General features: G+C 44.2%; 1 protein-coding gene across 1 annotated transcript in view; it reads right to left on the bottom strand.

Moving 5' to 3' along the window:
- Window positions 1-15,724, bottom strand: part of LOC142656633 (uromodulin-like) — a 28,355-nt gene extending 12,631 nt beyond the window's left edge. The window contains exons 1-9 of the mRNA XM_075831558.1: window positions 15,615-15,724; window positions 15,186-15,230; window positions 13,148-13,303; window positions 12,615-12,853; window positions 11,848-11,980; window positions 11,641-11,655; window positions 10,362-11,162; window positions 1,964-2,065; window positions 250-458 (exon numbers count right to left, since the gene is read on the bottom strand). Coding sequence (XP_075687673.1) covers window positions 250-458; window positions 1,964-2,065; window positions 10,362-11,162; window positions 11,641-11,655; window positions 11,848-11,980; window positions 12,615-12,853; window positions 13,148-13,262 — 1,614 coding nt within the window. The 5' untranslated portion in view covers window positions 13,263-13,303; window positions 15,186-15,230; window positions 15,615-15,724. The remainder of the gene's footprint in view (window positions 1-249; window positions 459-1,963; window positions 2,066-10,361; window positions 11,163-11,640; window positions 11,656-11,847; window positions 11,981-12,614; window positions 12,854-13,147; window positions 13,304-15,185; window positions 15,231-15,614) is intronic.

Here is a 15,724-nt window from a genome sequence, read left to right as displayed (position 1 = left end):
CGGTGGAATCATTCATGCAAACAATTGGTTGCATCATTACGTTATGTGCATGGCCGGCTATTGAGTGGCTATTGAGTCAGCCACTGAAGGGAGGGAGGAACATAACTGGGTTCCATACTGCTCTTCTCTTTTACATGGCATGGGAAGAGTGGGGAAATTAACAAACTCTGAGCCCCCCTGGTCTGGATGAGGACATAGTATGAACCATTTGCCCACATTGCCCACAAGTGATCAAGGATTCTCACATACAGTTATCAGGAGTCCGCATCTTCCAGCCTGAAGTGGAGACATTATAGTAAATGTGTTTGAGCTTGGATCTTCATGAAATCCGAAGCAGCTGCTGTCTTTCAGAGTAATGCTACTGGCATTGAGGTTCAGACTCTTCAGTTGACATTTATGAAATGCAGCTTTCATGTTATAGACATCACAGGTCAGCTCCGGACGTAGGTCTGCAATATCTGCAATATGAAAAGCAGAAATGTTATTTACTTTCCATTCAGCCATAAAAAGCTTTCTAGTCAAAGCCACAATGAGACGCCTTAATCAAACATTATACGGAAATTAAATGATATAGTCAGAGGTTGGAACCATCCTAATGCTTAGGGTATGTTCACACAGCTTATTTTCGGCCGTTTTCCGCTGAACCCCTCCAAGCATCTTCCCATTGATTTCAATGGGAAAAACGGTGTTCTGTTCCGACAGGCCGTTTTTTTATGCGGCCGTTTTGAAAAACGGGCGCGTTAAAAAACACCCCCAAAAAATAAGTGCATGTCACTTCTTGAGCCGTTTTTGGAGCCGTTTTTCATTGACTCCATAGAAAAACAGCTCCAAAAATGGCCATAAAAAACACAGCGAAAAACGCGAGTTGCTAAAAAAACAGCTGAAAATGTTTTTTTGTTAACCGTGTGAACATACCCTTACAGGGACAGAAAAGCAAAGAGAAAATTAAAAATAAATTATGCAAACTTGAAATCATAGCATATTATCTTTGAGCAACATCATTATCATCATTATCTTCATCATGCATCATCGGTTGACCATTCATTAAAATGACATTTATATATGCTTAAAGGAATTTTCTGGTTTAAAAAAAATATAAAAAAACATTTTTAAAGACTGAAAGAAAGTCTGTGTTTAAATACCGGCCCTTATCTTTATGTCCGAAAGAGGGAACGTTTACATAGAGGGGTTTTTGGTCTGGAGAACTAGGCAATAAAAGGACAGTCCTTTGATTTCAGTATGAACTGTGTAATTCTTAACTTCCCCTGAGGTGGCGCTACAGAAGAATTGAACACTTGCTGCCTGGTTTTCCCACAGCAGGCACCTTCTTTCCCTGAACTGTGAATGTCCCTTCCACCCACCCTTACATGATGTGTTTTTTAGTCATATATGGTCATATATGGTTTGTTAGGGTCCCTGTAAAGGATGGAATACTGAATGTTATTTACCTGCTATCTGAGATGTTCATTAGTCAACCATGGCATGGAATGGGGGTCTTACATCTGGTAGTTAATGTTGTATGGGGGGCTTTTCAAGTAGGTAAATCCCTCGGAAGTCGGTTCCGTTGACTAGTATCATTGTCAAGGACTCAGGTATTTAAAATGTGACATTTCAATATTGTTTTTATTATTGGGTTATTTAAGGAGAATTGTTGGTCAGTGGTTTCTCTGTTGTATGGAGGTGGCTGCTACTTTTCCAGCTACAGATCCTGATGTGTGGCGAGAGATGACCAGCTTTGAAAATAAACTTGTTTTGTGATACTTTGTCACGAGATGTCTAAGCTAAATGCACCCATGTGTGGCCACCCAGCGGTTATGTTCTGAATTGCAGCCTGTCAAAAGTTTGCATGTCGCGATATTGTATTGAATTTGAGAAATTGGAGTCCTTAACTAAATGCAATCATTGGTAAAGATGGACACAACTTTGTTTTGTTCTTGATTTATATTCTCAATGACAAACATACCAGCGACTTCATATTTGTCTTTGCAGTAACATCCATAACTTCCATCACTTAGTTTCCATTCTTCGTCTGCTGCGCATGTCAATGAATCAACTGAGGTTGGATCTAAAACAAGAAAAGGGAAATTCTGCCTTATTCAATCTCAGGGAGGTAAATGGTGGAGCCTATGAGATAATACTATTTATGGTGCCTGAATTCTGGAAATGTCAATGATCTGTGGATATTAGTAAGAATCTACCAGATAGGTGTAATGGCAGGAAGGAGGTGAAGGGAAAGTGAGCTCTAATCTACCCACCGCCCTGTCCCTGCCTACTTGCAACGACCCGCCCTAGGCGACGGGGTACAACTGGGCGGCGGTCCCTACGCTGTCTAAGTGCACGGGAAAACAAACAGGGAACACGCAAGGGAAGGGGCAGTAGCCACGGAACGCCACGAGGAAACGGAGCGGTGAATGAATAGTCAGGACCAGGATGAAGTGAGTATACCAAAGTGGGCACGGAGACAGAAGCAAGCCAGGGGCAAAGCAAAGCAGGTTAAGCGGAACTGCAGCAAGGCAGAAGCAGGCTGGAGCAAGCAGCAGTGAGGCCAGGAATCCAGAAGAATTACAAGCACTGAGGAAGAGAACAGGGCAGGTAATAAATGACAGGGGGCGGAGCTAACTCCGACTGGCCAGGCCGCGATAGGCTCTCCCACTCCTGAGCCTGCCACCCTGGTTGGTGGGAGATGGTGTCAGTCGAACAGGTCTGGCCTCAGGTGTGGATTGATTAATCCCAGGAGTATACCTAGACGTAGTACCTGGCAGATCCCTAACAGTACTCCCCCTTTTATGAGGGGCCACCGGACCCTTACTAAGAGGACCCGGTTTAGTGGGGAAGAGAAGGTGGAACCTCCTGATCAATACCCCAGCGTGAACATCACGGGCAGGTACCCAAGTCCTCTCCTCCGGCCCGTATCCTCTCCAATGGACCAGGTACTGGAGGGAGCCCTGTACCACCCTACTGTCCATAATCTTGGCCACCTCGAATTCCACCCCCTCAGGGGTGAGAACGGGAACAGGAGGTATCCTCGAGGGGGACCAGGACGGGGAGCAGCGTTTAAGGAGGGAGGCATGGAAGACGTCATGTATGCGAAAGGATGGGGGCAACTCCAGACGGAAGGATACAGGGTTGAGGACTTCAATGATCTTATAAGGTCCAATAAATCGGGGAGCAAACTTCCTGGACGGGACCTTAAGGTGCAAGTTCCTGGACGACAACCAGACCAAATCCCCGACGACAAACCGGGGGTTAGCAGAACGTCTACAATCCGCCTGAATCTTTTGTGCGCTCTGGGACGCCTCTAGGTTCTTCTGAACCTGGGCCCAGACCGTGCACAGTTCCCGATGAACATCCTCTACCTCAGGATTATTGGAACAACCAGGGGAGATGGAGGAGAACCTTGGGTTAAACCCGAAATTACAGAAAAACGGGGAGACCCCTGACGAGTTACTGACCCGGTTATTCAGGGAAAATTCAGCAAGGGGAAGGAATGAGACCCAATCGAATTGACAGTCAGAGATGAAACACCTTAAATATTGTTCCAGGGATTGGTTAGTCCTTTCCGTTTGGCCATTAGTTTCGGGATGGAAGGCGGAGGAGAAGGACAGATCAATCTCCAACTTTTTACAAAAAGCTCTCCAAAATAAGGAAACAAATTGTACCCCTCTGTCAGAAACTATATTGACTGGGACCCCATGGAGACGCAGGATGTGTTTCACAAACAAAGAAGCTAACGTCTTGGCGTTAGGTAGCTTCTTAAGGGGCACAAAGTGGCACATCTTGCTGAAGCGGTCGACTACCACCCACACCACCGACTTGCCCTGAGATGGAGGCAAATCGGTGATAAAATCCATGGAGATATGGGTCCAAGGTCTCTGGGGAATGGGCAAGGAACGTAGTAGGCCCGCAGGTCGGGACCTAGGGGTTTTGGACCTAGCGCAAACCTCACAAGCGGCGACGTAAGCCCTAACGTCTTTAGGCAACCCAAGCCACCAATAGTTTCTGGTAATGAGGTGTTTGGTACCCAAGATGCCAGGATGACCAGATAGAGCGGAGTCATGGTTTTCCCTGAGTACCCTCAGCCGGTATTGCAGGGGAACAAACAGTTTGTCCCCAGGGACGTTCCCGGGAGCTGCACCCTGATCAGCCGCGATATCAGAAGCTAAATCAGAATCCGTGGCAGAGACGATTATACCAGGGGGTAAAATACAAGCAGGATCCTTCTCGGAAGGAGGATTGGCCATGAAACTACGTGACAGAGCATCAGCCTTAATATTCTTGGACCCAGCCCTATAGGTCACCAAGAAATTAAATCTGGTAAAGAATAGTGCCCACCGAGCTTGTCTAGGATTAAGCCTCCGGGCCGATTCTAGGAAAACCAGATTCTTGTGATCCGTAAGGACCGTTACCTGGTGTCTGGCCCCCTCCAGGAAGTGCCGCCACTCTTCAAAAGCCCATTTAATGGCTAGAAGTTCGCGGTTGCCAATATCATAGTTACTCTCCGTGGGCGAAAACTTCCTAGAGAAGTAAGCACAGGGGCGGAGATGGGTGAGGGAGCTGGTACCCTGGGACAAGACGGCCCCCACTCCCACCTCGGATGCGTCAACCTCCACAATAAATGGCTCCTCTTGGTTGGGCTGAATCAGCACGGGGGCCGAGATAAAGCACTTCTTGAGGGTCTCAAAGGCCTGGACGGCCTCAAGGGGCCAATGGAGGACATCAGCACCCTTGCGGGTAAGGTCCGTAAGAGGCTTAGAGACGACCGAGAAGTTGGCAATAAATCTCCTGTAATAGTTGGCGAACCCTAAATAACACTGTAACGCCTTAAGGGAGGCAGGTTGGACCCATTCCGCCACAGCCTGAACCTTGGCAGGGTCCATGCGGAATTCATGAGGAGTGAGGATTTGCCCTAAAAATGGTATCTCCTGTACCCCAAAGACACACTTTTCAGTCTTAGCAAACAGATTATTCTCCCGAAGGACCTGGAGCACCTTCCTGACATGCTCCACGTGGGAGGACCAGTCCTTGGAAAACACCAGTATGTCATCAAGGTACACAACAAGAAAATTACCCAGGTAATCTCTCAGGATTTCATTAATAAAATTCTGGAAGACAGCAGGGGCATTACACAACCCAAAGGGCATGACCAGGTATTCGAAATGACCCTCGGGAGTGTTGAACGCAGTTTTCCACTCATCCCCCTCTTTGATGCGGATAAGGTTATATGCCCCCCGTAGATCGAACTTAGAAAACCATTGGGCTCCCCGAACCTGATTAAAAAGATCCGGAATCAAAGGAAGTGGGTACTGGTTCCTTACGGTGACCTTATTCAGGTTACGATAATCAATGCACGGCCTAAGACCACCATCCTTCTTCCCATGAAGAAGAAGCCAGCACCTACAGGGGAAGTCGAGGGGCGAATGAAACCCTTGGCCAGGCATTCTTGGATATACACCCTCATAGCTTCACGTTCAGGACATGAAAGATTAAATATCCTACCCTTAGGAAGCTTGGCACCAGGCACCAAATCGATAGCGCAATCGTAATCTCTATGGGGGGGCAACACCTCGGAGGCCTCCTTAGAAAACACATCGGCGAAGTCCTGAACAAACTCAGGAAGCGTGTTTACTTCCTCCCGGGGAGAAATAGAGTTAACAGAAAGACATGACATAAGACATTCACTACCCCATTTGGTGAGATCCCCAGTATTCCAATCAAACGTGGGATTATGCAACTGCAACCAGGGAAGACCTAATACCAGATCAGACGATAATCCTTGCATCACCAGTACAGAGCACTGCTCCAAATGCATGGAGCCAACCAGGAGTTCAAAAACAGGAGTATGCTGAGTAAAATAACCATTAGCAAGGGGGGTTGAGTCGATACCTACTACAGGGATAGGATAAGGTAAATCAATACAAGGCATCTTTAGAGACATAGCAAATTCCACAGACATGATATTAGCAGATGAGCCAGAATCCACGAAAGCACTGCCCGTGGCAGACCGGCCAGCAAACGAGACCTGAAAGGGAAGTAAAATTTTATTGCGTTTCACATTAACGGGAAATACCTGTGCGCCCAAGTGACCTCCCCGATGATCACTTAGGCGCGGAAGTTTTCCGGCTTCTTATTCTTGCGCCTGGGACAGGTGTTCAGTAGATGCTTGTCGTCCCCACAGTAGAAGCAGAGACCATTCATTCTGCGAAACTCCCTACGTTGTCGAGGGGACATGGAGGCCCTGAGTTGCATAGGTACCTCCGAGTCCTCCGTGGAGGGGCGAGGAGAAGGGACCTCGGGGGGGATCGCAGAAAAGTCAGAGGGGAGCACATTGAAGTGTTCTAGCTGACGTTCCCTGAGACGTCGGTCAAGTCGTACTGCTAGGGCCATAACCTGGTCAAGGGAGTCAGACGAGGGGTAGCTAACCAGCAGATCCTTCAGGGCGTCAGATAATCTAACCTAAACTGGCACCTTAGGGCCGGATCGTTCCACTGAGAAGCTACGCACCACTTCCTAAAATCAGAACAGTATTCCTCAACCGGTCTCCTACCCTGACGTAAGGTCACCAGCTGACTCTCGGCTAAAGCAGTCCTGTCAGTCTCGTCGTAAATGAGTCCTAGGGCAGAAAAAAAACGATCAACAGAGGAAAGTTCAGGGGCGTCAGGAGCCAAGGAGAAGGCCCACTCTTGGGGCCCTTCCTGGAGTCGCGATATGATGATACCCACCCGCTGGTTCTCGGAACCTGAGGAGTGGGGCTTTAGGCGGAAATACAGTCTGCAACTCTCACGGAAGGAGAGAAACGTCTTACGGTCCCCTGAGAACCGGTCAGGTAACTTGAGGTCGGGTTCTAGAGGTGAGGTGAGGGGTACTACTAAGGCAGCGTCACCCTGGTTGACCCTCTGGGCCAGGGCCTGGACCTGTAGGGAGAGGCCCTGCATCTGCTGGGTCAGGGTCTCAAGGGGGTCCATGATAGCGTCAGCGTAGGAGAGATGGTAGACTAGGCATGGGCTTGTAATTATGTAAGGGCAGGAAGGAGGTGAAGGGAAAGTGAGCCCTAATCTACCCACCGCCCTGTCCCTGCCTACTTGCAACGACCCGCCCTAGGCGACGTGGTACAACTGGGCGGCGGTCCCTACGCTGTCTAAGTGCACAGGAAAACAAACAGGGAACACGCAAGGGAAGGGGCAGTAGCCACGGAACGCCACGAGGAAACGGAGCGGTGAATGAATAGTCAGGACCAGGATGAAGTGAGTATACCAAAGTGGGCACGGAGACAGAAGCAAGCCAGGGGCAAAGCAAAGCAGGTTAAGCGGAACTGCAGCAAGGCAGAAGCAGGCTGGAGCAAGCAGCAGTGAGGCCAGGAATCCAGAAGAATTACAAGCACTGAGTAAGAGAACAGGGCAGGTAATAAAGGACAGGGGGCGGAGCTAACTCCGACTGACCAGGCCGCGATAGGCTCTCCCACTCCTGAGCCTGCCACCCTGGTTGGTGGGAGATGGTGTCAGTCGAACAGGTCTGGCCTCAGGTGTGGATTGATTAATCCCAGGAGTATACCTAGACGTAGTACCTGGCAGATCCCTAACAATAGGGCAATGACATGTCAAGATATTGTTTACAATTGAACATCCCTTTAAGGAAAATATATAGTGTACCATGAAGTACGACAATTCCCATTAACTACTTAGGGTGTATCTAGCTTATGAGAGAACCGGGACATATCTGTAGGGCATTGGCTATTTTTAATTAAAATTATGAAAGTCCAACAACTTTAACCAAGAATGATTACCAATGGCTTGTACTATTTGCTTATTGAATGTGAAATAACCAAACTATTAGGAACTTATTTGTTACCAATCATTGGTGTAGTAATATCTCTCTCCAGTAGAAACCATTGACATTCATCAACTGAAATTACAGTATCCAACGCAGAAATATAATTGGTTGTGATAGAGCGCGACACCAGCGTACTGCATAATGTCTGCTTATTTTCCAGAAACATTGCCACTCTTGTCCATGGGTCTTGTCTGTTATTGCATCATGTTAATAGGGCTGAGCTGTAATACCAGACATAGCTCATGGGCAAGAGTGGCGCTGTTTCTTGGGAGAAAAGTTGAGTTTGTCAACTATTCAATAACAAAAGTCAGTTTTTTTTGTCTTCCCTTATGTAGGAAGTATTACACTTTTAAATGTGAGTTTTATATAAACAAATGTTCAAATCAAGGTGTGGTCTTCCAATATTTTGATACCAGCAGCTTATTTCCCAAAGAAATAAAGCATCAAACATACACATGGCCGGCCTTAGGTATGTGCGACCAGTGCGGTCGCAGAGTGTGCCGCCCGTCGCACTGTAAGGGGGGCGCCACCGGGAGTCCATGCCCCGCGCCAGGGCTGCTACTCGGGACGCCAGCGGTTCGGGTGCCACTCACTTACTGGACCGACCTCATACTGGCTGTCCCGCGCCCTGGCCACCACTCGTCCGCTCACCCTGTCCTGCGTCCTGAATGACGAGACAGACGTGATGACCGCATTCAGGACGCAAGACAGGGAGATGACACCACGCTTCCTGTGCGCTTCCAGGACTGGTGGAAACACTGAGGGAACGTTTTCTCCAGGGCGGCTTCAGCTCCAGCAGGAAGCGTTTGCCGGACGCCCAGCAGGTAAGTCACTGACTGGACTTTGTATGAATGTGGGAACTGATGGGGTTCTAAAAAGGGCAATAACGGCAAATGGACAGAGGATTCAGTGCCACCTTGGTGCCCGTTTGCCACTTATTGCCCCTTTAGTGTCCTTCTATTCAGTGCCCCCTTGATGCCAATTTGCCATTTTGTTGCCCCGTTATTGTTCTTCTGTGACAAAAGATGCTAAAGGCTACAGGGGCAGTAAATGGCCATCAAGGGGCCACCAAACAGAAGGACGCTAAAGGGGTAATAGGTGGCAAATGGGCACCATGGTGGAACTGAAAGGCACTAAAGTGTTAATAAATGTCAAATGGGCACAGAATTCAGTGCCTTCATAGTGTACATTTACCATTTGTTGCCCTTTTAAACCCTGTTCAGATTACGTGAAAAGCTATGTACACCTTTGAATTTTTATATATTTTTTTCTATAAAAATCAGTGTGTTTGGTGCATTTTTGTAATTACATTTAAGGCTTCGTTCACATCTGCGTCAGGGCTCCGTTCAGGCGTTCCATCTGAGCTTTCCGTCAGAACGGAGCCCTGACTGAAACAAATGGAAACCATAGTTTGCATCACCATTGATTTCAAGTTGATTTACAAATTATCTATTAGAACTTATTGATGATATGTCCTGTGTGTACAATGATAACAACAAGGATTATGAGAAAATGAAAAGTAGGCATGTTCTATATACTGTAGATATAGGGTGGGCCCTCAAAATCATATCCCCTGGTGGGCCCATGGAACCCCAGTCCAATGCCGCTCCCACCCCTTAAATGTTATCCAGCTAAAAATCAGAGATCATGAAAAAATGACCCTGTGTTCTTTGCAGGATGTATATGCAATATTAACATAGTTGATAAGGTTAAAAAAAAAACTGGAATCCGGCTTCATCCAGAGGAAAGCAAAACCCCTATGAGGCAGATGGCAATTAGAGGGGAAAAAATCCTTCTTGACTCTAAATATCAGAATAAGTCTATAGATCAATGTCCCATCTCCAGAATCTAGTACTCATAACTTGTTATATTATATTTTTCAAGAAAGGCAACCAGGTCCTTCTTGATCTTGTTTAAAAAATCAACAATCACAATATTAAGTGGCAGAGAGTTTATAATCTCACTGCTCTTACAGTAAAGAATCCCTGTCTGTGATGATGGTGAAACCTTTTTTTCCTCTAGACCTAGAAGATGCCCCCTTGTCATTGTTACAGGACTAGGTATAAAAATTATAAAGTTCTCCGTACTGTCCAGTTATATATTTGTACATTGTAATTAGATCGCCCCCTAAGTCGTTTTATCCAAACTGAATAACCCCAAATTTGATAACCTTTCTTGGTACTGCAATCCACCCCATTCCCTTAATAACCTTGGTTGCCCTGCTCTGCCCCACTCTAGTTCACCCATGTCTTTCTTACTACAAGACGGTTTGGTTTAAGTACATGCAGAAAATCCCACAGACTGACAAACATTGTCAGTGTTGGTAAGTTCATCTTCTGTTTACTGGAATCATTGAATTCTAAGTTTGACGTTCCTTTAACATCAAAAATATTTTTTTTTACCCTGGAGAGCATGATTTTGTTATCTCAACCATGATTCCAGTGAGTGTGAGGGGGACATTGGACCCAATGGCAGTCAACCTAAAAGACTAATAGTCTTTCATGATATATTGAAAAAAACATTACATACTGTACCTGTACAATAGGACAAACTGCAAATGTTATATGGGGTTCCATCCATTTTATATACATGATATCCTCCAGGACAGGCTTTTATCTGGACAGTGGATGACCATAAACAACAGCTTCCACCCCAGCTGGCACAAACTGTGCGATTCACAATACTATCACTTAGCATTGGATGTGTGCCACTCAACCATATTGAGGCAGCTGTATCGCAACTGTATTCTGATGCACAACTTTCTGGCATGCGAACACCCCCACTACCAACGAAGCGATACCATCCAACTTTGGTACTGTCACAATTATATCGATAACCATATTTATTGGATGTACTTCTCCAGGGTTCATTGAGGACTGTGTGGTATGAACATGGATCAGAACAGTTGTAAGTCCCAAGTGATTTTGTGCACTCAATCCCGAGGCCACAAGCTCCATATGTGCATTCGTCAATTTCACATTGGAACCCATTTCCAAAATAACCGGAGAGGCAGACGCAGTAGTAGTAGCCATTGTAATTAATACATGAAGCAGATGAATGGCAACTGTTTAGTTCAGGGCTGGCACATTCATTTATATCAGCACAGGTACCGTCTGAGCTGGTGGTGTAACCACTTGGACAGAGACATGTGTAGGAGCCAAAAGTATTATGGCAAATGCCATAAGAGCAATTATTTGACCAAGAGTAGGCACATTCATCTATATCGGAACAGGTAAAACCATCTCCAATGAACCCGTCCATGCAGTTGCATTCCATGAAGCCAAAATATTCTTCACATTTAGCATTTGGATGACATTCTGAACAACCTCCTGCAGCTGTGATAAAAAAAAATTAAGGAAAATATCTTAAAAAATGTAATGATTTGACGATAAACACCATAAAAGAACATATCTTTAGCCTTACCGCATTCCCCTCCCTTCCACCATCTTCCCTCCTATAGATTTGAAACCAAACATATCCTGAGATGTATGGCGCATGATGTTAAACAAATAGGTAAAAGTTTACCGATTCCTCAGACGAACACCATCCGTCGGTCAACCATCAGCCACCCCCCGCCCTTAGACTTACATGTTTATAAAAGTAAACATTTAACATATAGGTTGTTTTACTCGATGGCTGTGACTGATGCCTCTGATTTATGTTATCCATTGCTCATAGACTCCAATGTAGTTTTTTTACTGGAAGGCTGAAGATTTAATTGAATTGGTATCATGAAAAAGTTGTGACTTGACGCAATTTAAGAATAGTTAAGGGATTTTATTGTGCAAAAGATTCAATTAATGTGATACTTACATGAAATATTCACAGCTGAAAAAAAAAGAATAATATTAATTATATTAAGTTTTAAGTAAACTTGCAATATAACTATATACGAAAATGAAGATTCTTAAAGCAACCCTCCCATCCAAAGAAAAGTATTCGATTATACATTGGCTCCTGAATGATCCGGCCTCCGTTCCTGTATTCCAGTTCCCCGTTTTCCACTGATGGTGTCAGCACCTATGTCGGCACTGTGCGCAGCAGTGCTGACGTCATCAGTGCTGGTCCATCGGATAGCAGTGGAGGGGGTTGGGGCGTGTCTCAGACTTCCAAAGAAGCTCCACATAGCAAAGCCTGAGACTGCGGCAGTCATCTCGGAGAGTGGAAAACATCAGTCCAGAACACAGAAACTAACACTAAATCATTCAAAAACGGGGCAGCAGGTATGGACATTATTATTTAAAAAAAAAAAAATTAAGTGGAGGGTTGCTTTAAGTAAGTTTTACAACTGAAGAGTTCATATCTTGGGAAAGACGATAGATAGATAGATAGATAGATAGATAGATAGATAGATAGATAGATAGATAGATAGGCAGAGTGCTGTTGCCATTTTCTTGGGCATAAGGGGTTGTACAGGATTAAAAAAAACATGGCTGATCTTTTCCAAACACAGCACCACACCTCTTCATAGTTTGTGTCTAGTATTGCGGCTCCGCTCCATTGAAGTGAATAGGGTAAAAGCTACAATACCACACACAACTTTTGGACGCGTGTCGCGCTATTTTTGGAAGAAAGTAGACTTATTTTTTTGTAATTCTGTACACCAATAATTGAGGACACAGACAAGAGGAGATGGAGGAGGTCACGGGGTCGGGTTACCAGCGTTCTAGTGATAGGTGCGGGACCCAGTGCTGGGACCCACATCTTTTAGACATTTATGGCATATCCTTTGGGAATATTTCTGTAAGTCTATTTATATTGATAAACAAAGTATATTGTTACTATACCTGGGATTTGGTGGATTCTATTAGCGAGTATATATGGTTTACAAGTGCTGTATCCCAGTAGTCTAAAGCAGACGCATCTGTTAATACCAGGATGAAAGAATTGGGTGGGGAGTTTTCCAAAGCCAGTTCAAGTCCATGCATTGCCAGCTCTGGACAATCACCACCTCCATTGGCCACCAGGTTGTTGAAGAAATCACTAAACTCTTTCTTTGATTCGGTTTTCCTAACAGGCCCAACAGCTGTGAAATCCATGAGAAAAAATTATAGTATCATTAAAGAGGGTTCCCCAATTTTCACAATTTTTTCCATAATTATAATGATCTACAAACATTTGATCTGTAATAGTGTTTCTCATTGCTCCTAAGCCAAGAACCCCATACACAAACAAAATACATCAAAGTACCCCCAAGGCTATGATCATACACTGTGCCGTCTATTCAAAGCGCAGCATGAACACAATGCGAGTACACACCCCCCCCCCCCTCCGAGACATGGCCTGCAATGTAAACCCAATGACAGTCATGATAACATACTTGGATCATTAAACTCCACCATGGTATATTGACGAACACCGCAAGGAAACCTGGCAGTTACACGATCCAGTAGCCAACTATTCACAATCTTTAACTCTAGAAAATCATCATACATTGAGCCTGTTGTGTCCACCAGGTAAGTGAGGGATGAGGATTCTAGAGGATACAAAATAATGTAAGAGTAAGTTCAAACTATAAAAGGCACAATATCGATCTAAATCTGTTGATCACCTCTCAGTAGTGTCAATTTTACTATTATATTAAAAAGTTGACAACTATGTAAATGTGATGTCCATTTTGATAACTGCTGAGGCTCCAATAATGTTGTAATCTATCCGTATGTTGGAAAGATTCCTTAATTTCTTGAAGATCAGTATTTTACTACAATGGTCAAGAATTCCCCATTATTGAACAGCCCTGCTAAATCATTGGTTCATTGGTACAAAATACAAGTAATAAATACATAGCCAGAGAGATAAAGATCCACCATCAAGTTCCACCATTCTACTACCATTTCTTAAAGACAAAGGCAAGCTAAAATCCCTCTGAGCAGTGGTAACCATTTTTGTCTCATCCGGAAAAAAATCTTATGACCCCAGATAAATTACCTGGGTCAATTTGCATACATATTACAACTGTTGGCACAAGTATTGAACTGTTAACCCCCTTGTTCTGTTTGAAATTTCCCCATTTCTCTGTTTGGTCATGCTCTAGCAGACGGCACTCTATTGACTCGTCCATGGATGTGATCATTATTATGTTAGAAATTTCAGATAAATTAGACATGACCATAGTTAGATGAGACAAAAAACATTTCTTTCATTTGTAGTAGAAAAATATTTCCCTTATCTTAAAACTTTAGCACCAGGTTTGGTTTCCTATTGCCTCTTCCTGACTAGTCATTTCCCAAACTGGTCAATAATGACGGGCAAGCATATGCAGCTAGCTGTGACTGAGTGCCGCCGATGTAGTCATATATTCTGCTAGAATAATTATAAAAAGAACTAAACAATAGATTTAAAGTTAATAAAAAAAAAAAATATGATAAACCTGTCCTTAATAGCATTGGAGACTAAATTAAAGGGGTAATCCGGGTCCTGAACATTTTTTTCTAATGGCTGAAAAGAACATGAATTCATAAAAGAAGTAGTACCCCCTATCGTTCCCCCCGATGCTGATCCCTCTCATTGGCTGCAGAGATCATATGCTGCCTGCATGTAAACAATCATCGGGAGTGCAGCCAGAGCGTCAGCACTGGATCGATGGGTATGGGATAGGTAAATGCCGCTTCTTTTGTTAACTCATGTCATTTTTAGCCATTAGGAAAAAAAAATCTGAACCCGTATAACCCGCTTGAACTCTGAAGCAAAATGACCCATTTTAATTTGGCTTCTTAAAAGACCAAATTTTTTTTAAAACACATAGATTCAACCATCACAGTTTTAATCAAGAAAAGAGATGGGCAAGAAACCATTAGGAATTAGAGATATCACCAGATTCCCAGATGTCTGTCATAAAGCAACCAGCTACAAAGGGAACCTACCAAACCACAAATTGTTACACCATTCTGCCTTGCCGTTCCAGCACAAGTGAAAAACGGCGTAAAGCGGTTGTCTGGTTTTAAAAACACAAGAGCATCTCTCACTCTGGAGGACCCAATATGTTTATCCATTACGCAGATAGTCCATTGATTAGCATTGGCTCTATGTAACGCTACATTACCCCTGTGGTGGTGCTGCAAGGAAATTGAACACTTTCTGTCAGGTTCCCCACAGATTATAGCTGATTGCTGGAGGTCCCAGCAGCAGGACTTCCTGTGATTAGGAGAACCCCTTTACCAAAAAGGGGTTATCAAAAGCGGAGAAACCCTTTAATGTCTCCCAAAAAAAAATCTTGCATCTTCTGTTCTGTGCGTTCGACACAGAATTTGGAGTTATAAGACAACTTTGCAAATCTATCTTTATATAATGCACATTACTTTGATTTCATTTTTTGTGGACAGAAAAATAGCATTATAGGGTTTCTGTACATGTCTTACCTGAGTGCGCAGAACAAATCCTTTCAATAGAAACAGTGCCAGAAACTGTAGAGGTGTTAATAAAATGGTGATTATTAAGAATTGATATACAAACAAAAACAGGTACATATTATGTCACAGAATTACAGAAGAACACATATTCCCTATGGAATGTAATAATAGTAAGATCTCAAGGACACACATGCATATCTGTATGTCTATGGGTGTAGTTATAAAGACTGAAGAAGTAGCAGTCCCACCCAGGCCCTGGTGGCCGGAGGGGCCGAAAAGCCAGTATTATAAATGGCACATGGTACATGGGAGGCCCTATTACAGATTTTACATTGGAGATTAGGAGCTTGAGGTTACACATCTGGATTTATTCATCTCTTGCAATGAATAGGTACCAACAGTACATTTGCAATCTTTTTTTATTGGTTTTACATTTACCATGGCTGTATGGGATTGATGCTGTTGGTAGGGGTGTAGTAAGTGAACCTACTGTTGCTCCTGTATAGAATAGAAAAAATAAGGTCAAACATAGCAGATGCAGATGAGTG

Source organism: Rhinoderma darwinii, chromosome 6, assembly GCF_050947455.1.
Source record: "Rhinoderma darwinii isolate aRhiDar2 chromosome 6, aRhiDar2.hap1, whole genome shotgun sequence".
Taxonomy (NCBI): Eukaryota; Metazoa; Chordata; class Amphibia; order Anura; family Rhinodermatidae; genus Rhinoderma; species Rhinoderma darwinii.
The sequence above is the reverse complement of the archived record's forward strand: the minus strand, read 5'-3'. Positions and strand labels throughout refer to the sequence as shown.